This window comes from Carassius carassius, chromosome 7 (genome assembly GCF_963082965.1).
Source record: "Carassius carassius chromosome 7, fCarCar2.1, whole genome shotgun sequence".
NCBI lineage: Eukaryota > Metazoa > Chordata > Actinopteri > Cypriniformes > Cyprinidae > Carassius > Carassius carassius.
In genome coordinates, this window is record NC_081761.1 from 23,152,862 (window position 1) to 23,171,658 (window position 18,797).

Sequence of the window (18,797 nt, forward strand, 5' to 3'; positions counted from 1 at the left end):
TAAGATTTACTGTCCTATCTCTATCTTCCATCTACATTTCGTAGTTCTGTTGGAGACCAACCCGGCTGACAGAACCCTGCATCACTGCCAGAGCTGTCACTTACCCAAGAGTTATTCTCTATCAATCTTCCTCTCTCAGGAGTGCATGTCTGATTTACTGGCAGTTTTTGAAGATGGAGAAGGGGGGAAATGTCTTTGTTGGTACTTGAAAATGGCGTTATGCCAGTCACTGTGTCTTCCAGCTGGCACTGTACCTATGGAGCCAAGATTACCTCATTACCACACTCTTTGGCACATCCAAACTGAAAATTATGAGAAGAAGAGCAAATAAGGATGATACGGGTATATTCCGTGGCGGGCCGAATCCCCAGATTAACTCACTTCTTATAAAGCAGACCTGGGTGTCTGGTGCCATCAGGAAACGGCACTCATGAGTTGTGCATGGGCTCTTTTGCTCATTACTGCAGCTCGGATTCTTAATCAGAACAGAACATCTGCAGGCTTCCCTGTCCAGCAGTGCAACGAGAGACATGCCAGCAATCAATCATGCCAGAACCGCCACCGACTGAAGGGCTTTGAGGAAGTCTGGAATGAAAAACACAGAAAAACTTAGAACTTGCATTCGTAGAGTTTTTGTAGGTTGTGGTTTTGGGAGAACAGCATGGTTGTTGACTGTGGTTTCTTGTCAAGCACAATAAAAAATAGGGTGTATTTATATGTAGTCATCTCTACAAGAACCCGCCCCCCCTCCCCAAAAAAAAGACTTTTTAATTGCAGTGTATGTATTTTTTAAAAGGCAAATTTCAGCATATTTCTGTCAGGACAACTGCTTGACATGGTATGTAAATAACAGTGTTAATGTGTTTGGCATTGGCGGAATAGATCTGCTACCCCGCTGCTTCTGTGGCAGAGAAAGCACAGAGACATGCTACTGCCAATACATCCACAACATGCTGCTGTGAGCATGTAAGAAATACTGCTGCTTCACATAACATATATGAAATAACCCTCATATAGCATACATTAATCGACCCGTTGCAGATCTATAAAGGTGGAGCTGGGGAAGGTGGGGGATTTCTGGAGTGCGCTGCAACTGCTACAGCAAGCACTAGCCAAGTATTTGAATGTTGAGCAGCAAGCTCATTGGCTACCAATACAGGAAAAAAACAGCTGTGCCATGTGATTATGATGTCATTATGTAAGATTGAATTACGGATTGCATCATCTAGAGTTTCATGCCAGACCTTTGGATTTAATTATTTTAGATCATTAACTATGATGGACACACTTTATTTTAAGATGACATTCTCGCTATTAAAGGGTTAGTTCACCCAAAAATGAAAATAAGTCCATGAATTACCCTCAAGGCAACCTATGTGTATATGACTTTTTTTCTTTCAGATGAAAAAAACGTAATAATCACTTTAATCTAGCTTGCGCCAACAGTTGTACACGGAAGCAGTTCTGGGCTGATGACACTTTCACTTTAATTTAACCTTACCCAGCATTAAAGTCAGTCTGGTGAAATCTTTGATGATTTGTGCAGAGTGCATTCATTCATGAAGCACGAGCAGAACCAATTTTTGTGCAAGTCATTCCTAAAGCCGTTCTGACTTAAAATTTTAAATTAATGTTATTGTTTGTATTTTCAAATGTTAGAATGGTGTTATGAAAGAATGGTACACCTGCTCCCTACCACATATAAATGGTTTGCAAAATGTTATGTTGTCTTTTTGGCAAACAGAGAACACTGAATGAATGAATGATGCACTTAGGACTTTATTGTGTATTGCTGTACACCCAAAGCACTTTACAATCATGTGGGGGGTCTCTTCTCAACCAACACCAGTGTGCAGCATTTGGATTGTGCGATGGCAACCACAGTACAACGGCGCCAGTACGTTCACCACACACCAGCTACAGGTGGAGAGGAGAGAGAGTCAAAGAGCCAGTCAAGTGGATGGGGATTATTAGGAGGCCTCGATTGACAAGGGCCAGTGGCAACAATTTGGCCAAGACACCAGGGTTACACCCCTACGTGCCATGGGATTTTTAATGACCACAGAGGGTCAGGACCTCAGTTTAACATATCATCCGAAAGATGGTGCTTTTAGACAGTATAGTGTCCCTGTCACTGTACTGGGGCATTAGGACCCACACAGACCACAGGGTGAGCACCTCCTGCTGGCCTCACTAACACGTCTTCTAACAGCAGCCTTGTTTTCCCAGGAGGTCTCCCGTCCATGCAGGCTGCAGGCTGATATGGCTGTGGCCACTGCAGATTTATGCACTACTATAATATTTCACAATATCGTTTGCTCCTTTTTTTTGTACCTGAGAGTTGAAACTGTTCAGCAGCTTTGGGAAAAATGCAATGTTCATCAGTGTCTGTTTAACCCAGCGGTTTAATCAATGGAGTAGAGGTGGGACAAATAATACACCACCCATCCTACTTGTACAACAACCGAACAACATTGGAGAAGTTGATATTGCTGGTTACTGCATTTTTATATTCAATAATATTCTTCAAAATAAGACACTAGCAACACTTTTTTTTTCTATTAATAAAAAATGAGGCAGATATCAAATTTAAAGTACGTTTGTTAGTGTTACATACAGATACATCAAGGAAAAATGACAGACTGATCATTTGACACTTTACAAGATTATTAACTTATCCAAAAAAAATGAAATGGACCTAACTTCAAATTACGTTTAGCAATGATAGCATTCAGGTCAAGAGCACTGTAAGGGGCCCAAAGGTCTTTCTGTCCATATAAACAATTTCAATCAGCTAGAGATGTGCTATAAACCTTAAGGGAGTAGTGGTGTTTATCACACTAAATCTCAGAAATGAGGACGCCTTGAGGATCAGAGAAAAATTCATAAAGCAATTAAGTGCATTACTTTGTTAAATTGAATAATACCATCTATCTAAGGTTTCTATTAACTAACTTGGTCATTTTATATAGATACACGTCTAACTCTTGGTGACTCTGTTTTGATGGGAGAGTAAAGGTGAACGGTTTGTCATATTGACCTTGCCTCACCTCACTATTATGCAGGGATGGGGAAAAAATGAACCAAATACCAGGATTTGCATAACATGACAACTAAAACTGATTGAAGCAATGATGTGCATATGACTGGAATATTTTAATGTAGTGTCTCATTTTCATAAGCTGAAAGCCCAAAGGGCTTATTGAGGTAAACACAACAGCATTGTGATTCACAGATGCTGCAGTTTTAAATGATTGGGTTTGGGCTTATAGGTTTACTATCTCTATGGACAAAATGAGAAACAAAACGCTGACTTTGGCATGTCAAATTTCTACCCATACTTGGGCATGTTCTTACAAAGCTCATCAACAATTCCGCTAAACATTTAATTTAAAAAGGCATCCTTGAAGTATCACTGCTCTTTTTTTTAGGGGCTCCTGTGTACATTTCTTGCTGTCCACCCCGGCAGGCGTGTAATGGTCTAATTCTCTCTTGAGAGCCATTATTAGCTCGAAGGTTAGTCCCGTCAGACTGAATGAATGATAAGCCTAATTAAAGTTGATGGAGAACAAGAACAGGAAGGATGATTGGGCAAAACTCCAGCTTCTGTTTCCATGATTGGGACTGTGACCCCCGTTAAACAGAGTCATAAAGACCCATAATATTATTCAGATTAGGTTTTAGAGACCAAGTGAAATCCATATATGGCCTATTAATAAAAAATGAGGCAGATATCAAATTTAAAGTACGTTTGTTAGTGTTACATACAGATACATCAAGGAAAAATGACAGACTGATCATTTGACACTTTACAAGATTATTAACTTATCCAAAAAAAATGAAATGGACCTAACTTCAAATTACGTTTTTCAGATGTACAGTATATTAAGCTGCATTGTCAAGAGTCAAGACTTAAAAATTCAAATTCAGCTTTACTACCTGGTAAACATTATTGTTTTTTTGGTAGTTGTGTATCTCTTGGAACAAATTTTTAGGAGTGATTGTGTTGGTTTCAGAAGTGCAAGAAGTGATCATTGAAACCGTGATAGGCCATTTGGGATGCTACAAGAAATGTCCTTTTGACTTTCCGTGAGCATTAGCGAGTGGAATAACTTGAATGCTTTGAAATCAGACTAATTGGACACGTGCTTAGAAGTACAGACCAACAGAATAAGGTAATTAAATGAACTACGGCATGAGAACGCTGGATGAATCAACAGATATTTAGCCTGCAACCACTGTTTAAAACCAAGCCCTGCAAAACAAGCTGACAAGCTGAGTTTACTTGTTTTATTTGAGGAGGGCAAATGCTTTGACTGTTATGAGCTGCATAGGAAAATATACTGTGCATTCAGTATATTTGTATCTTTATTGTGGAATAATTCTGCTGCTTCATTGAATATTTATTGCTGTGATCATGCAAGTGTGTGAACCTGAAAAGACTTGTTCATCTGATCAAAGGAAGACCTTTCGCCAAGACCTCCCGTTATTGGATGATTCAGTATTACTGCCATTCACATGCTTGTGTCGTCCTTGAGCAATTCATTATGTGTTATTACCAGGGTTGTGTGCCATTCGGAATTGAACTGGAAATGCTTTTTAAATTCTAATTCAGTTCCTGATTTTGCATTGTTAGCAAACAGGATGCACAAGTGCAATTCATATTTTAATGTAAGGCAGCAGAATTGAAGTGAATTGAAAGTTTGAATGAATTCTGTCATCATTTACTCACTCTCATGCCATTCCAAACCTTTCAGTATTCTGTGGAACAAGAAGAGATTTTGAACAGTGTCTCTTCTTTCATGTTCCACAGAAGAAAGACAACGTGAGGGTGAATAAATTATGTAGTTTTAATTTTTGATTGTTGTTTTGCTTTCATTTACAGCATGTGATCTTATAGATGCTGCTTGTAGTACTGATTTTGTAATCTCTTTGCTTTTAGTGGAGTTCATGTACCTGGATTTGGCCTCTTTGACATCTGTACGAAACTTTGTCCAGAGATATAAAGCCAAAGTTTTGCCACTACACGTCCTTGTCAATAATGGTATGTGAATTCCTCAATTTCTCTAATTTAACTAACTCTAACTAGTTCTAAAAATGCCGTTTTTGTTAAAGCATTCATTCTTTTAGTCCATATTAATTTATCCATAGACATTTTAACATTTCACATTGTATATATAAATATGTAGAATGAACAAACATGAAATTACAATAATAATAGAATATTTTTTACTATAACCTAACACAATTGCTGTTCATTGTTAGTTTGTAATACTTAATCTGTTCATGTTAACAAATTGAACCTTACTGTGAAGTGTTAGCTATTTATCATTTTTAAGGGCTGTACACCCTGTCTCTCAACCTGAAATCTCTTGCGTCCTCCTAACCTCGCTCTGTTGGACATGTCTGGTCTGTGTCCTGAGGGCCTTAGGGGTTGTTTGTTTTAACTGAGTGACTTTTATTTAGAAGCCTGCCCCAGGGAATGTCCCAAAATGACAGGAGCAGTCACACACTGTCCTCTCCCTAACAGAGAGAATAAATAATTCACGCTCCCCTTTTCCCGTTTGTTCACTGTGGCACACACACACCTCCCCTGATGCCGGTTGATGGGCAAATGCATTTGTGCCACCCCACTGAGGGTCTAATGATGTAGAAAGGTCAACTCTTGACCTCTCTAGTGCCCTGACTGGACAGGACACTGCATGTGTCTGAGGGTATAGTCAGGGGACATTGATTGTCTTTTCAGAGATCCTTCAATCATGGATCAGTAACATTAGGATGCATTAGGTTTAACTTTCCAGTAAGGTTGGACAATAAACCATAATGCGTTTGTTGTAAAATGTATGTTGATAAAGATAAGCTCTGGATATTTCTACTCTATGGATTAATCTAACAGCGTAGTAAACACATCAGAAATAAACATAATTTATAGCAAGAAAAAACTGCCATCCAATATTAACCAAAACTCAAAGATCTTTATCACAACCCGCCAAAAGAGTGGGGTTTAACTTGAAGAAATTATAAAAGAAATATGTTACCTTAAGGATAATGTACAGTCTTGCATCGCCCTGAAGGGGTTTATTACTAGCTGGATGTACATTACACTGCTTATTACATTGCTAATTGCCAATTAAGTAAATAATTAGATACAAATATTGATTTGAAATAAAATATTTTATTAGCTCTTTAAATCTTTAAAGCAGTTGCTAACAAATGCCTTTGACGCTAGACAAAGTTTAATCAATACTGACATTTAAGGCATAATGTACATTCGTATCATTCCCTAGAGAGAGAGAGCGCAGCAGTGTGCTTTGCGAGATGTGAAAGAAGCAGTGGTCTCACATACCTGGATGAATGTATGTTAATTAGCATTGCTAATGGCAACAGTTGTTATCTGGTAATAAACACTGGGATACACCAAGTGACCGTTGACCAACATTGGGCCACCGTCGAGTGTCTGTCAGACAAGTTTTGCACACATCGGCTCTCGTCAGACTCATGTTGATGGCATTTTGCCCAATTAAACATGTTGAATCAGCTGTGGGGCCATCGGTGAGTGAGAAATCTGATTGGATATTCAGTTTATTGAATAAATCTAGAATTAAAGCAAAAGTGATGAGAGCACAGACTGTTCTAAAGTAACGTTATCTTACCCAAGCATTCCAATACGCAAATATTTTCATAACATGAGCCACTTAAAATGAAGAAAGATATCAACATAACTGATATTCAAAATGGTAAGCAAGAGATGCTTTGTTTGCATTTTGTACATCTTCGTATATCTTTGTTTCCATTTCTCCTTTATAATGATGAATATATACTATTGATAACACCGTCAACACCATTGTCAACACAAGTATTCTGGAGAGCTGTGTAATAATATTCTAAATATTATTTTTTTAAGGAATATCATGCTAAGATGTTTTTTTTCACTCATTTTAATTTATAAAGATCTGCAGAATTGAAAAAAACTGTAATTTGTTGTAAATTAATTGTTATATTTTAATTTGATTTTATTTTTATTTTAAGTTATCAGTTTATTTCATTCGAAACAAACCTCGTATTAAATAATAAAACACAGAATCCAAAATAAAATGGAAAACATAAAATGGGTTTCAGGAGTTTAATTGTGAAAAACAATGTGTTTACATTAATTATTTGGGCCTGCTAAACTTCTCCGTGGTAAATGATAAATTAATATTGTGATAAATATCAGTATGATGTGGAAAGAAATATCATGTTAATATCTTTGGCATATTCCCCAGCCCTACTTTCCAGCATGAGATAATTTAAAGAAAAACGTATTGTTGATTTAATGTGCTAAGGACATTTTTATAATCCTGATTACTGTTTTCTCCTGTGAACTGAGCTGTAATTCTGTTAAAAGCAAAATAATGATGAAACAGGTTTTCAAGAGCACAAGCTTATTCCTGCATGAATGCTGGTGCTCTGTCTCGCTCAGGGTTTTAAACTAGATTACATCCATTTAATATTGGGATCCACCAACTTTAATTATCTTGCGGCGCTCCTTTTAAAGACAAAGAAATGCATTTCTGCAGAGGGATATTTTTCTGTGTGAGTGTGACGCATGATGTTCTTCACATCTTTTTATCGAAAACATTACTTCTCACCGAGACCATGAATATGGCAGAAAGAGACACGTTAAGACATTAGTTTAGGAAATGGTTATTTGCTAGTTCACTTTCATGTAAAGACATCTCCGATATCCTTCTGTGTGTGTTAAAAGCCATTTAAAAAGACAGAAATCAATAAACCAGCAATACATAATCCACAGTATTCAGAGAGCTGAGTGTAGTACAATGTTCTCTGAGTGTGTGAAGTTCATCGCTTTTCAAACCAGAGGTAAGAGTGACTCATGAGTCATTTTCAAGGTTTGAATACTTGATCAAGCCGAGTAGGATTCTTCCTGGTGGCCTGCATATTCTGTCTGTTCATAATATATCAGCAATGATGTTCCTTTATGTCTGCAGCTGGCGTTATGCTTGTTCCGGAGAGGAGAACAGAGGATGGATTTGAGCTACACTTTGGGCTAAACTACCTGGGCCATTTCCTGTTAACCAACCTGTTGCTGGATGTGCTGAAGAAGTCAGGCAAACCTGGGAAATGTTCCCGGATAGTCATTATGTCTTCAGCTACACACTATGGAGGAAGATTAACTCTGGATGACTTGCAGGGAAGGTTAGAAGCTTTTTTGAATTATAATTGAGATTCTTTTCTAGCCTCAAGCCTTTTGTGAATGGAAAGGACAAGCTGAATCTTAAATATAATATTTAATCTTCCTACTTCTTTGTTTAAAATTTAAATATATTCGATTGAGCCCTAGGCTACTGCTGAATGTATAGTGTAAAGATGTACAATTTTGTGTTTTCTGTGTTTGCATTTATTTTTATATTTTTTATTTTATTTTGTACTCTTCTCAGATATCCATTTATAATCTTATTAATATTTTTACATTAAAAAAAAAAAAAAAAAAAAACATAATTTGGAAGTAATAGGCTCTTTTCTTCCCTGTTTTGACCCCCGTCATCAGAACGCTCTGTTTGAATAGGCATGGCAGATTGTAGACTCGGAAGTAAATGCCCACTGCTATCACGTAATAAAAACTTGTGTGATGTGACATTACCGTCAGATCCAATATAGTCATCACAGCATTGTCTCAATCAAATTGGGCCTTGTTTGTAAATGAATCTGAATATGTGAATTCCAGTGTAGCATTTGAAATTATTGCCTTTTTAGTCATTTTGACAAAAAATAAATAAATAATAATAATTGATTTTAATATTAGTCATTTATCAGTTGAAAATAATGAGAATCATGAAAATAATATAAAATAAACAGCATTAGCCAGAATTGTAATATTCCCATGAAACAATCAGAAAAGGAATACACCCCTAATATTCTTAAAGGAGAAAATGTCTCCCTCTTTCATCTTAAACACAGATCTTCCTGTAGTGCAGATTTGTCCATCCTGTTTGCATTTGCTTTATTCCTCAAAATATTGCCACCATTCTATTTTTCCTCAGGTCTACTTTTATTGCTTTTCAATCTTGAGAGTCCTCATCCGTTACTGCAGTCATGTACTGCAGAGACTCAACGGCTCAAGGACACTGTCGCTATAACATGCAGCGTGATTCAGAGCACCATGTGTCTGTTGATTGACTGAATGCAGCGAAGCCTCCTGGGAGGCAGAAAGGGGTGGTTATGAGTGTTACAATAAATACTGACAAACAAGAAATCTAATACAGCAAACAAGGTGCCCGTCTCCAACTGGCGATGACTTCTTGTCACGCAGTATGTTAAATTGGGATGGGGGGGCTCATGCTGTGGGTTGGCACAGAAGATTCCTAATAAATGTGTACTTCAAGGTGAGAGAGGGAGCGAGGCAGGGGTGGGCACAAAGACATCTGCTAGTATAAATAACGGATAAATGAGTCAGCTTATCTTTTACAGACATGGATTCTTGATTCTAGGGCATTCTAGGACATAGAAATGCAAGATTTTTGGTTTGTTAATGTGAGGGTTACTGTCTCCTCTAGATGCCTGAATGTTTATCTTATACTCAGACCTTTATAAAGCATATAGAATGAAATCCATGATTCTCAATGACAAGTCCAATACCACAGCTAAAACTAATATGATTTTTTTTTGGTAACACTTGTTACATGTACATATTATTGCAATAACAGTATATTATACATAATTACATGCAAGTAACCCATTATCAAGCACCTGTTTTGTTGTGTTCCCTGTCCCAATTTCTCCCCAGTCTGATTAGTTTGATTGTTAAATTCATCCCAGGTGTGTCTCCTCAGTTCCCTTATTAGTTTAAAAACCCCAGTCCATTCTCTTAGTGTTTGTCAGTCCTTGAATGTGAAATCTCCTACAGTAAGTCTCCTCTTTTCTTGCCCCGCATTCCTCGCCATCACAAATCGTGACACCCATAGTGTAAGTACATGTAGTTAATTCATATTACTCAGTGCTTAAATGTTTAATTACACTAAGCGTAACCAATTATTTTAAAAGTTGAATATTAATATACAACTTTAATACATTAAAGTGGATATGTTGAAATCAAGCATTTCATAATTGTACAATCATTCAATCAAACATTTCAAATTAACAAGTAAATTAATAATACAAATAAAATAAAATGAAGAACAAAGATAATTACAAAAATAGCCTAAATTGTTTTTTATTAATATGTATATATAAATGACTGGGTATTATGTCAGGAATTATTGTTGCATTGGTATTGAATATTCAAAATGCATGTCTTGATGGGCAATCTCAGGGTATGTAAAAGACCTCTAATCCTGTCAGGTGTTAGTTCAAAGATATAAAAATATTTGCAGAATCATTCATAACAATGTAATAATTTTGAAACAAATTTCCTTTTCACCTGACGTCACAAAGCCTTCTCATTTTTCAGCTCTCTTTCAACTGTCTGTTGTACAGAGATCACGTCCTCTGATCCCATTCTATTATGAAAAGCTCATTTTTAATGATCCAATCCATTCCTGGTGCATAAAATCAAGTCCCGCCCTTTTTTCTTTTTTTTCTCATTGAATATCCTATTTCATTCAGAAATGCGTCATAAAATGAGGTGAAAATTCTGTTTATTATTGTTAACTAAAACGGCAATTATTCAAATTAAATGTATATACTTAAATATTCTAGTTGCAATAAACTTGAAATAACAGAAATGTTACATGAAAAACTTAAATGGAAAGCTATATAGAAAAATACTTAAGCTATAAAGTAATATAAGTGAATGATCAGACTTGAAGCAACAGCACATCAGCAAGCACAGTCTTGTCATAATGGGTTTACAAATGCAAATTACAGTAAACAACACATTAGTGATCATTGCCACCAAAATAGCTGTTTAACTACACTCAGTGTCTCCTTTTTTTATTCTCTCTCTTGCTCAGGATGTGTTATAGTGCTCATGGTGCATATGCCCAGAGTAAGCTGGCCCTGCTGCTGTTCTCCTACCACCTGCAGGACCAGTTGTGGGTCAGAGGTGACTCTGTAACAGTTAACGCCGTGGACCCAGGCATGGTGGACACAGCCCTGTATGACAATCTGTGTAGCCCTGCCCAGCTGGCCAAGAAACCTTTCGCAAAACTGCTCTTCAGGGTAAGGCAAATCATATTGCCCTCTATAAAACATCATTAGTCAAGTTTACTGGAGGATAATAATTGCCTGGACATATTTGGAATGCCTCATTTCACTTAAATAACTTGCCAAACTTTGGAAAGTCAGCCGAACTAGGATTGAGTCACTGGCGTGATGGTTTAATCAGACATCTGTCTGTGTAGAGCTTCAGTTTCACTCATGTTTAGGTTCATGTTTTGCACGCTTTTACTGACAAGACAGATAGAGGACAGGAAATGAGGTGGAATTGGACTAGACTAGACACTAGAGTGAATGTACCGCTTTTAATTGGTTGTACCCAAAAATGAAAATTTTAAAAACAATAGGACAATGATTATTTTCATATTATAGACCAGGGGTGCCCAACTCTGCTCCTGGCGATTGACTGTGTTTGTGTTTGATAAGGACTGGAGCTGAACTTTTCAGCACAGTCAATCGCCAGGAGCAGGGTTGGGTACCCCGTTATAGATGATAACCATTAAATGAAAAAAATATATATTTTTTTATATATCTCTTTATTGGAGGATCAAAGATGTATCATTTTACAGGAAGTAAAACAGGTCTACAGTTTCATTTTATCTTAAACAACTAAGACATCCACAACCCACCCCCCCCCCCCCCCAAAAAATAAATGAAAAATATTTAAAAGCTGTTCTTTTTGTGATAAATTAAGGAATGAATGAATGGATGGATGAATAAATAAGTAAATAGAAAATATATAAATTAATAAATTTTGTGACGCTTGCATGATAATGCAAAATATAAACTATAGGTTACTATTATTTAGAAATTAGTAGTTGTGAAAGTTTGGTCACACTTTACTTTAAGGTCCAATTTTCGCTACTAGCAAACCATTAACTATGATCTTGACTCATAATTTGCTGCTTATTAATAGTTAGTAAGGTAGATGTTAAGTTTATGTTTTAGTAAGTATTAGGGGTGTAGAATACTATAAGTACTAATAAACACCCACGATGTTAAAGGGGTCATATGATGCGATTTAAATTTTTCCTTTCTCCTTGGAGTGTAATAAGCTCTTGGTGCATAAAGAAGATCTGTAAATTTGCAAAGACTAAAGTCTCAAATCAAAAGAGATATTCTTTATCAAAGTTAAGACCCCCCCCTAGAAGGCTTATTCAAACACGCCCCCAAATGTCTACTATGTGGAAATATTTGCATAATGCCCCCAAATGTTCACGCAAAGAAAGAAGGCGTGGTTTCAGTAACCACAGTTAGTGTTGAATCAGTCATGTCAGGGAGATGCTGTGTGTTTCTAGGCGAAAGCAAAAGCAATTTTTTTGGCCTTCCGAAACTAGATGCTTTTAGGAATCTTTAAGTTCAGATTACTTACAGCAGAACAGCAACACATTTTATGGATGATCGTTTCCTGAACCTAGGAGAGGAGGTAATTCTGCCTCTGCTACGACAATCTGGTGCTTCTGAATCAGCTAGTGGATGTATGTTTTGTTATTAGTTTTAAGTATTTGCTATTGAATGTTCAGACACATGCAATTTTCATCACTGTGTCTGTCATGCGACTCTGTTCCCCTTTTGAACTGATGGTAAAACTAAGAACATTATTAACTGTCTTTACATTCGTTTTGAAGAATGAAGCTCTCGATTATGGAAAGTGCTTGTGGTGTTCGGCCAATCACAATGCACTGGGTCAGTTGGCCAATCAGAGCAGACTGCGCTTGTCAGAAGGAGGGGTATAAAAAGACCTACAATAATGTACAGTATTTGAAAAATAATGTGTTTCTTGAACATTAAAACATGTCAACATATTCTTTTACACCACATAAACAAAATAATGATCTTTAATAAAGCATCATATGACCTAATAAGCTAATAAGCAACTAGTTAATAGTGAGAATTGGTCCTTATACTGAAGTGTTACAGAAGGTTTTGTCTGAAATAAAATAAGTTTAAGATTTTTATATTGTATATGTATTTTTATATTTGTATTTTTTTTTAAATAACCCTTGTTGGGACCCTTACTGTTTAAAAGCTCTCTTAAATATTTAGTTAATTTTGTAGTTAAATTTGTAATTAAAAATTAACTAATATCACTGATAACTGTCATTACTTATCAGTCCAATATAGAATTCCCAGCTTTCATATCTAAAACACGATAAATGTAGGGAGTTCATGAATATTGTCCCTCAGACACATTGCGTCTGTGTGAAACACGCTTCAGAGTTACTGACAGAGGCCGTTGTGAAAGGTGCACTGTTAAATGTCAACACTTTATGACAAACCCATCTGCCCCAATATGTTGCAATAAGGCATCGTGACAGTGTGGTGTGTCCCGGGAGACACTGTTTTCACTCTTTCTGTTCTTCTTCTCCATCTGTCTGTCTTTCCCAATCTCTTAGAATTCGTCTTGAAATCTAAAGGTTTGCGGCTTCTGTGTCAGGGTGAACAATAATTGGATTTAGCTTGTCTCTTTGCTTCAAAGCTTTGTGTGTGTGTGTGTGTGTGTTTGTGTGTGTGTGTGTGTGTGTTTGTGTGTGTGTGTGTGTGTGTGTGTTTGTGTGTGTGTGTTAATCAGACGTGATTCTTTCATCTTCCTTGAGTATTTGTTAAACCTTGTATTTTAAACCTTGTTCAAATCAGTTTTATAAAATGAATACAAAAATGAGAAATGAAAAATAAAATATACAATACACGTAAATATATATATTATATATATCATATTTTAAAATGTAATTTTAGACTTTTGGATCTCACTGTTTGCAATATATGTTGCATGCCACCTATAAAGTAAGTACCGTCTATGAGCTCACTGATGTGATGGCTCCAAATGATCAAAATTGCTATCATTTTCGCAGGTTGTTTTACTGTCATCCCTCAGCCAGTCATTGGTTTTCTTTCTGCTCCATTAAATCCAGCTGAGTATGTGCTAAAAGAGCTTCAGAGATGATCAGAATAGCAAACAGCAGCACATGATAGTGTTAAACAGTATATAATTCATTTTCATGTGTGAACAACCCTCTTTGGTTATGGACAATAGACAGGGTAAAGTAACATACGAAATCCACCACAATGGGCAGTGACCTTCGCCTCTTCTCAAGGGGAATTTTCTGTACTACAAAAGATAATTCATTGTGTAATCTTTTGAATACTAATGTAATTTCCGTGAAACTCGTACCCTTGTTGAGGTGAGGTGTGTTGATATTGATTTATTGTGATTGTTATCAGCACAGCAATATCCTTTTGCAGGGTGCTTATTTACGAGTTGGGTTGAGTCACGGTTCACGGCGTCCGTTATGTACTGTATGCGGCACAGGAATGGCTGTTGGAAACCCAGAAATTACGGGGCTCAGCGAGGACACTGCTGTACATGTTGAAAAGAAAAGATGACAAATTATGAATGTCTTGAGGGGAAATATTGTTATGACTAAACAGGCAAAGGCATTTAAAATAGAAAAGCACACCCATTCTAGAGAATAAAGATTTTCGGCACTTGGCAGAAAGAAAGAAACTTGAAGGTTTATCCAAGAGCAAAAAATCTTTTTGAGGAAAAACTGTCAAAAATAATGATGTGTTTTAATAGGTTTTTTGTTTCCTGAAAAAGAGTTCTGTTGCTGTGCATGATGTGAATACTGAATGCGTGTACAATTTCTGAAGTTTATTTCTGGAACCGTTTGTGTTTAGAGAAAGAGAATGATCCTATAAATCAAATGTGCTCTCAAAACTGAAGTACACTTGCTTTTAAACACTTATTTTACATTCACGCTGCTTTTCCACCAGTGTTTTATTTCTCACCTGACAGCTTTTCCAGTTGTCAGAACCCAAACTGAGGAATAAAATATAAAGGTATAAAACATTAGGGTAGGGTGGTATGGCTGAAACCTTCGCAATGGGTCAATGTACATAAACCTTCGCATCACAATGTAATCTTCACTTAATATGCAAAAAACAATAGTCACGGGTTGTTTATTCAGTATGTACAAATACGAAAAAATAAGGTTCTTCATCTCTTTAGACTTTTCTCTTTTTATTTGGCACATGAAGGATAAAACATGCTTATATATATATATATATATATAGATTATATATATTAAAGTTTACTATCGATCACATGAAAACAATGTAAAGCAGCCCTGTTCACTGATAGTCATGCAAATATATGTTGGTTGATGCATTTCTACCATTGCACGGTATATGGTGTCTGTAAATGTTGTGCTCAGCCTTATACAACTGTATATAAAGGTGTTTTCTCTTTCTGTACCGCAGCTGTTGCTCCATTTCCCTTTAAGCACAGCTTTAAGAGAGAAGCTTTTCTCACACTCTTTGTGCTGTATTGATTCAGCTCACTATAGAGAAACCTTGTGGCTACTGTAGCTTAAATCCAAATTCCCTCAGACGAAAGAGATCTAGAAAAGAGAAAAACAGTGCTCGGCCCCAATTGCCGGACCTCAAAGAGAGCCGTTTGAAGTGCAGAATCTGGCAGCGGTTTTAGAGAAGATCGGCTGTCCTGTGTAATTGATCCGTCTGGAGGTCATAGTCCAACTGACCGTCTGCATAGCAATCTCCCCAACTGTGCTGCCCAACTTTGAGATCTTCTGATGTGGAAGCCAGCTATAACATTTGCAATTAGAAGGATAATTTGAATAATTAACCACGGCAGCTGGAAAGCATCATGTGTAAACATGAGGCAAGAGTCACATGAGAAAGTGTATGAATTAGGACTGACGATAAATAAATTGAATAACATAAGCAAAAGCCACAAAATAAAGATAATATAATACATTACAGTGTTGTGGCAGATAAGAATTCAATGGACATTAAAAAAAAGCAGAGCTTTTCATTTGAGCTGCATTTTGCATCAAGAGCACAGGATTTTGAGATGTCATGTCAAAAGGGATTCATATGTATATAAGCTAAGAAAATACTTTTTTGCGCAAAGAAAACAAAAATAACTTTATTCAACGATTTATCTCCTCCACGTCACCTTATAGTGCCATTCTGGAGAGTATCGCATACGTAAATATTGTATGCAACGTGTGTACACGGATGCCCTGTTTACATTCAGATCAAAGCATAAACAACTTAAACCGTGTATTCGCATACGGTGCTGCTGACACAGCACAGCATACATTGTTTACAGGTTTATTTACCAAAGCAACTTACAAGAAACTCCACATGTAAGTGCCAATTACTAGTGCTAGCAGCTAAGGATATATGTCAAGGACTAGGGTTAGACTTCAAGTGCTAAGAAGAACACTACAACACTAATGCACTGTAACATTGCGATGGCTGTCACGTACAAGGATCAAAAAGTCATTGACATTGGCAGAAACTACAAATTTATATTTTACTCCAGGAATCAGGATCATCTTTCCTGTCCTTTTTAGATATTCAGTATCCATCTCTGATGAAATATACTTAAATTGCCTACACCTGTGTTGACTTCATCTCTGATTCCTGTCCGATCCACAGACGCCTGCAGAAGGAGCATCCACGGCCATCTACGCTGCAGCTGCCTCCGAGCTGGAGGGGATCGGAGGACTGTATCTGTACAACGGACGCAAGACGGAGTCTTCAGCACTTTCTCATGACCAACGGCTGCAAGGCAAGTTGTGGAAAGTAAGCTGCACTCTAGTGGGTCTCCAGTAAACCGGAGAGAACATCAGCACTGAGCTCCTGATCATTGAGACATGGGCCCTCATCTTACAGTCCATATTACATCCACCTTAAAAAAAATCAACTTCATGCCTTAAGTTAGTATCCCTATTTGGCAAATTATCCCTTGGTCTTTAAATCATCTCATTATCTTTGTAGTGTTCACACAAGCCATCTTAAACAACATCTTGAGAACGTGTACCTCAACGAAACGTGACAAGTGTGCTGTTTTCCGTCCTGGAACTGCTCTCGTCCTCCTCACTTGGGAACTCTCTGAACACTTTTTCCCTGAACTAAGCAAATATAACAGTGATTTTGACTAATAATCTAGTATCTTGTTCTTTGCTAAGCCTTTTTTGGTGCTTAATGAATCTCAGTGGCTGTTCTACTGATTTTTCTTTGGACTGTTCTCAACAGACCATAAAGACAATCGAAGGATAAAATAAATTATATGTGAAATCTCCTGCTCTCTTAACTGGGCAAATACCAGCCTGTGTCTGTTGATTCTCTTAGTTTCCATGCTAGGATTTTGTGTCTTTATTTGTTAGTATAGTTGTATATCTTCAGCGGCGCCTACGTTGGATTATTCTGCCCATCAGTCAGTGTCATTTCTCCCTCTGCCTACCACATCTAATTGTCTAAACACAAACTGCAGAAGGGCTAAGGGGGAAAACATTTGTCTGGCTAAGCCCTACATTTTTCTTTCCCTCACTGTGCAATTTGCAATGCTGTGTTTTGAACTTAACCACAAAAGAGACGGCTGCCCTCATGCCAGGTGCCTCACCTTCATTCACCTTCTTTCTCCCAGAGGGGCAAATTCTGTCCAACTGTTCTGTACGTGACTGTGACATGCTCAGAATCTGTGATTCCAATGTGTAATAATGTAGAGTTTTTTTTTTTTTTTTGCAACAGATGTTCCTTTGAGATGTTGAGACGTACTGTAACTTTTGAATATATTCAGGCATCCTATTCTTTTTTTTAAATATAATTATTCAAGGTCAATGTGCAATAGCAAACCAGCTAATTGAGTTTTGAAATAATGGAAAATGTGAAAATTTTTACAACAGGAGATGTCGCTTCATAAATACCAATGTATAACCAGTGCTGTAAAATGACTTACTTTCTACCCGCTGGTGTCTGTACCAACTTGGAGGTGTCGTCTCAAGTTTGGCTGCTTTGGTAAAGTGCTACTTTGACCTGTTAAATTCTGATTTAAATGTACTAGTGTCATAATGTGCCTGTTATTTGTGTGTTTTATGTGGCATCAAACATGCAGTTGACCAAATGTGTTCACATTTAAACCTCTCTAATTGAGGTCATTTTCTGTATGGTACAGTAAATGGTATATGAAACTTTTGGGTAAAAGAGAGATGAAGATATTCCCCCATTTGCATTGCTTTTGAGAATTAGCTTTATCATTGCCTAGTCTTGCTTATTGTACTCTAATTATGCACTAATGGAAGTGCTTCTGTATTTTAATGTATCTAGCGTTATAGGAAGGGTAAATAAAGTCCATGCATATCATATCATCATATGGTTGTGATAATGAGAAATAAATTAATGACAGTGTTTGGAGGCACTAAATGGCTGATGATAAATGAATCGAGAAACAATCTCAGTACAAAATGTGTAAAGAAGATTTTTCGTACTTGGCTCCTCAGCCAAATGCACTGTGAATGAGCCCAATGTTTCTGTCATTTGTGTGTGTGAAAGAGAGGGATGGAGACGGAGAAAAGAGTGCAGCATTATCTTGCCAGGAGACTCTGAAGTGTCTCATCTTCAGCTCTTGTAGAAAACTGAGTGTATGAGTTTCTCTTCTAAGGCTCTTGTCTAAATAAAAACACTGATTTTGCTGTTGCAGTAGCTGTTTTTTTCTGCTAAGTGTAAATGAAAATATGGGATGTAAATGCCAATTTATGTCGTTTTGGTTTTAGAAATTGTGCAGGGCTGGTCGTTTGCCGTTTCAAAGACACCAAGCAGAAGTCATATGA

At 37.0% G+C, this 18,797-nt stretch overlaps 1 protein-coding gene across 4 annotated transcripts in view; it reads left to right on the forward strand.

Moving 5' to 3' along the window:
• Positions 1 to 18,338, forward strand: part of dhrsx (dehydrogenase/reductase (SDR family) X-linked) — a 35,681-nt gene extending 17,343 nt beyond the window's left edge. For 3 of the 4 annotated variants that reach the window (XM_059554223.1, XM_059554222.1, XM_059554220.1), the window contains 4 exons: positions 4,943 to 5,044; positions 7,992 to 8,199; positions 10,953 to 11,160; positions 16,624 to 18,338. In XM_059554223.1, the coding sequence (XP_059410206.1) occupies positions 4,943 to 5,044; positions 7,992 to 8,199; positions 10,953 to 11,160; positions 16,624 to 16,800 (695 nt within the window). In that variant the 3' untranslated portion in view covers positions 16,801 to 18,338. The remainder of the gene's footprint in view (positions 1 to 4,942; positions 5,045 to 7,991; positions 8,200 to 10,952; positions 11,161 to 16,623) is intronic. The other variant, XM_059554221.1, reaches the window with a different exon arrangement.
• The last annotated feature ends 459 nt before the right edge of the window (positions 18,339 to 18,797 follow it).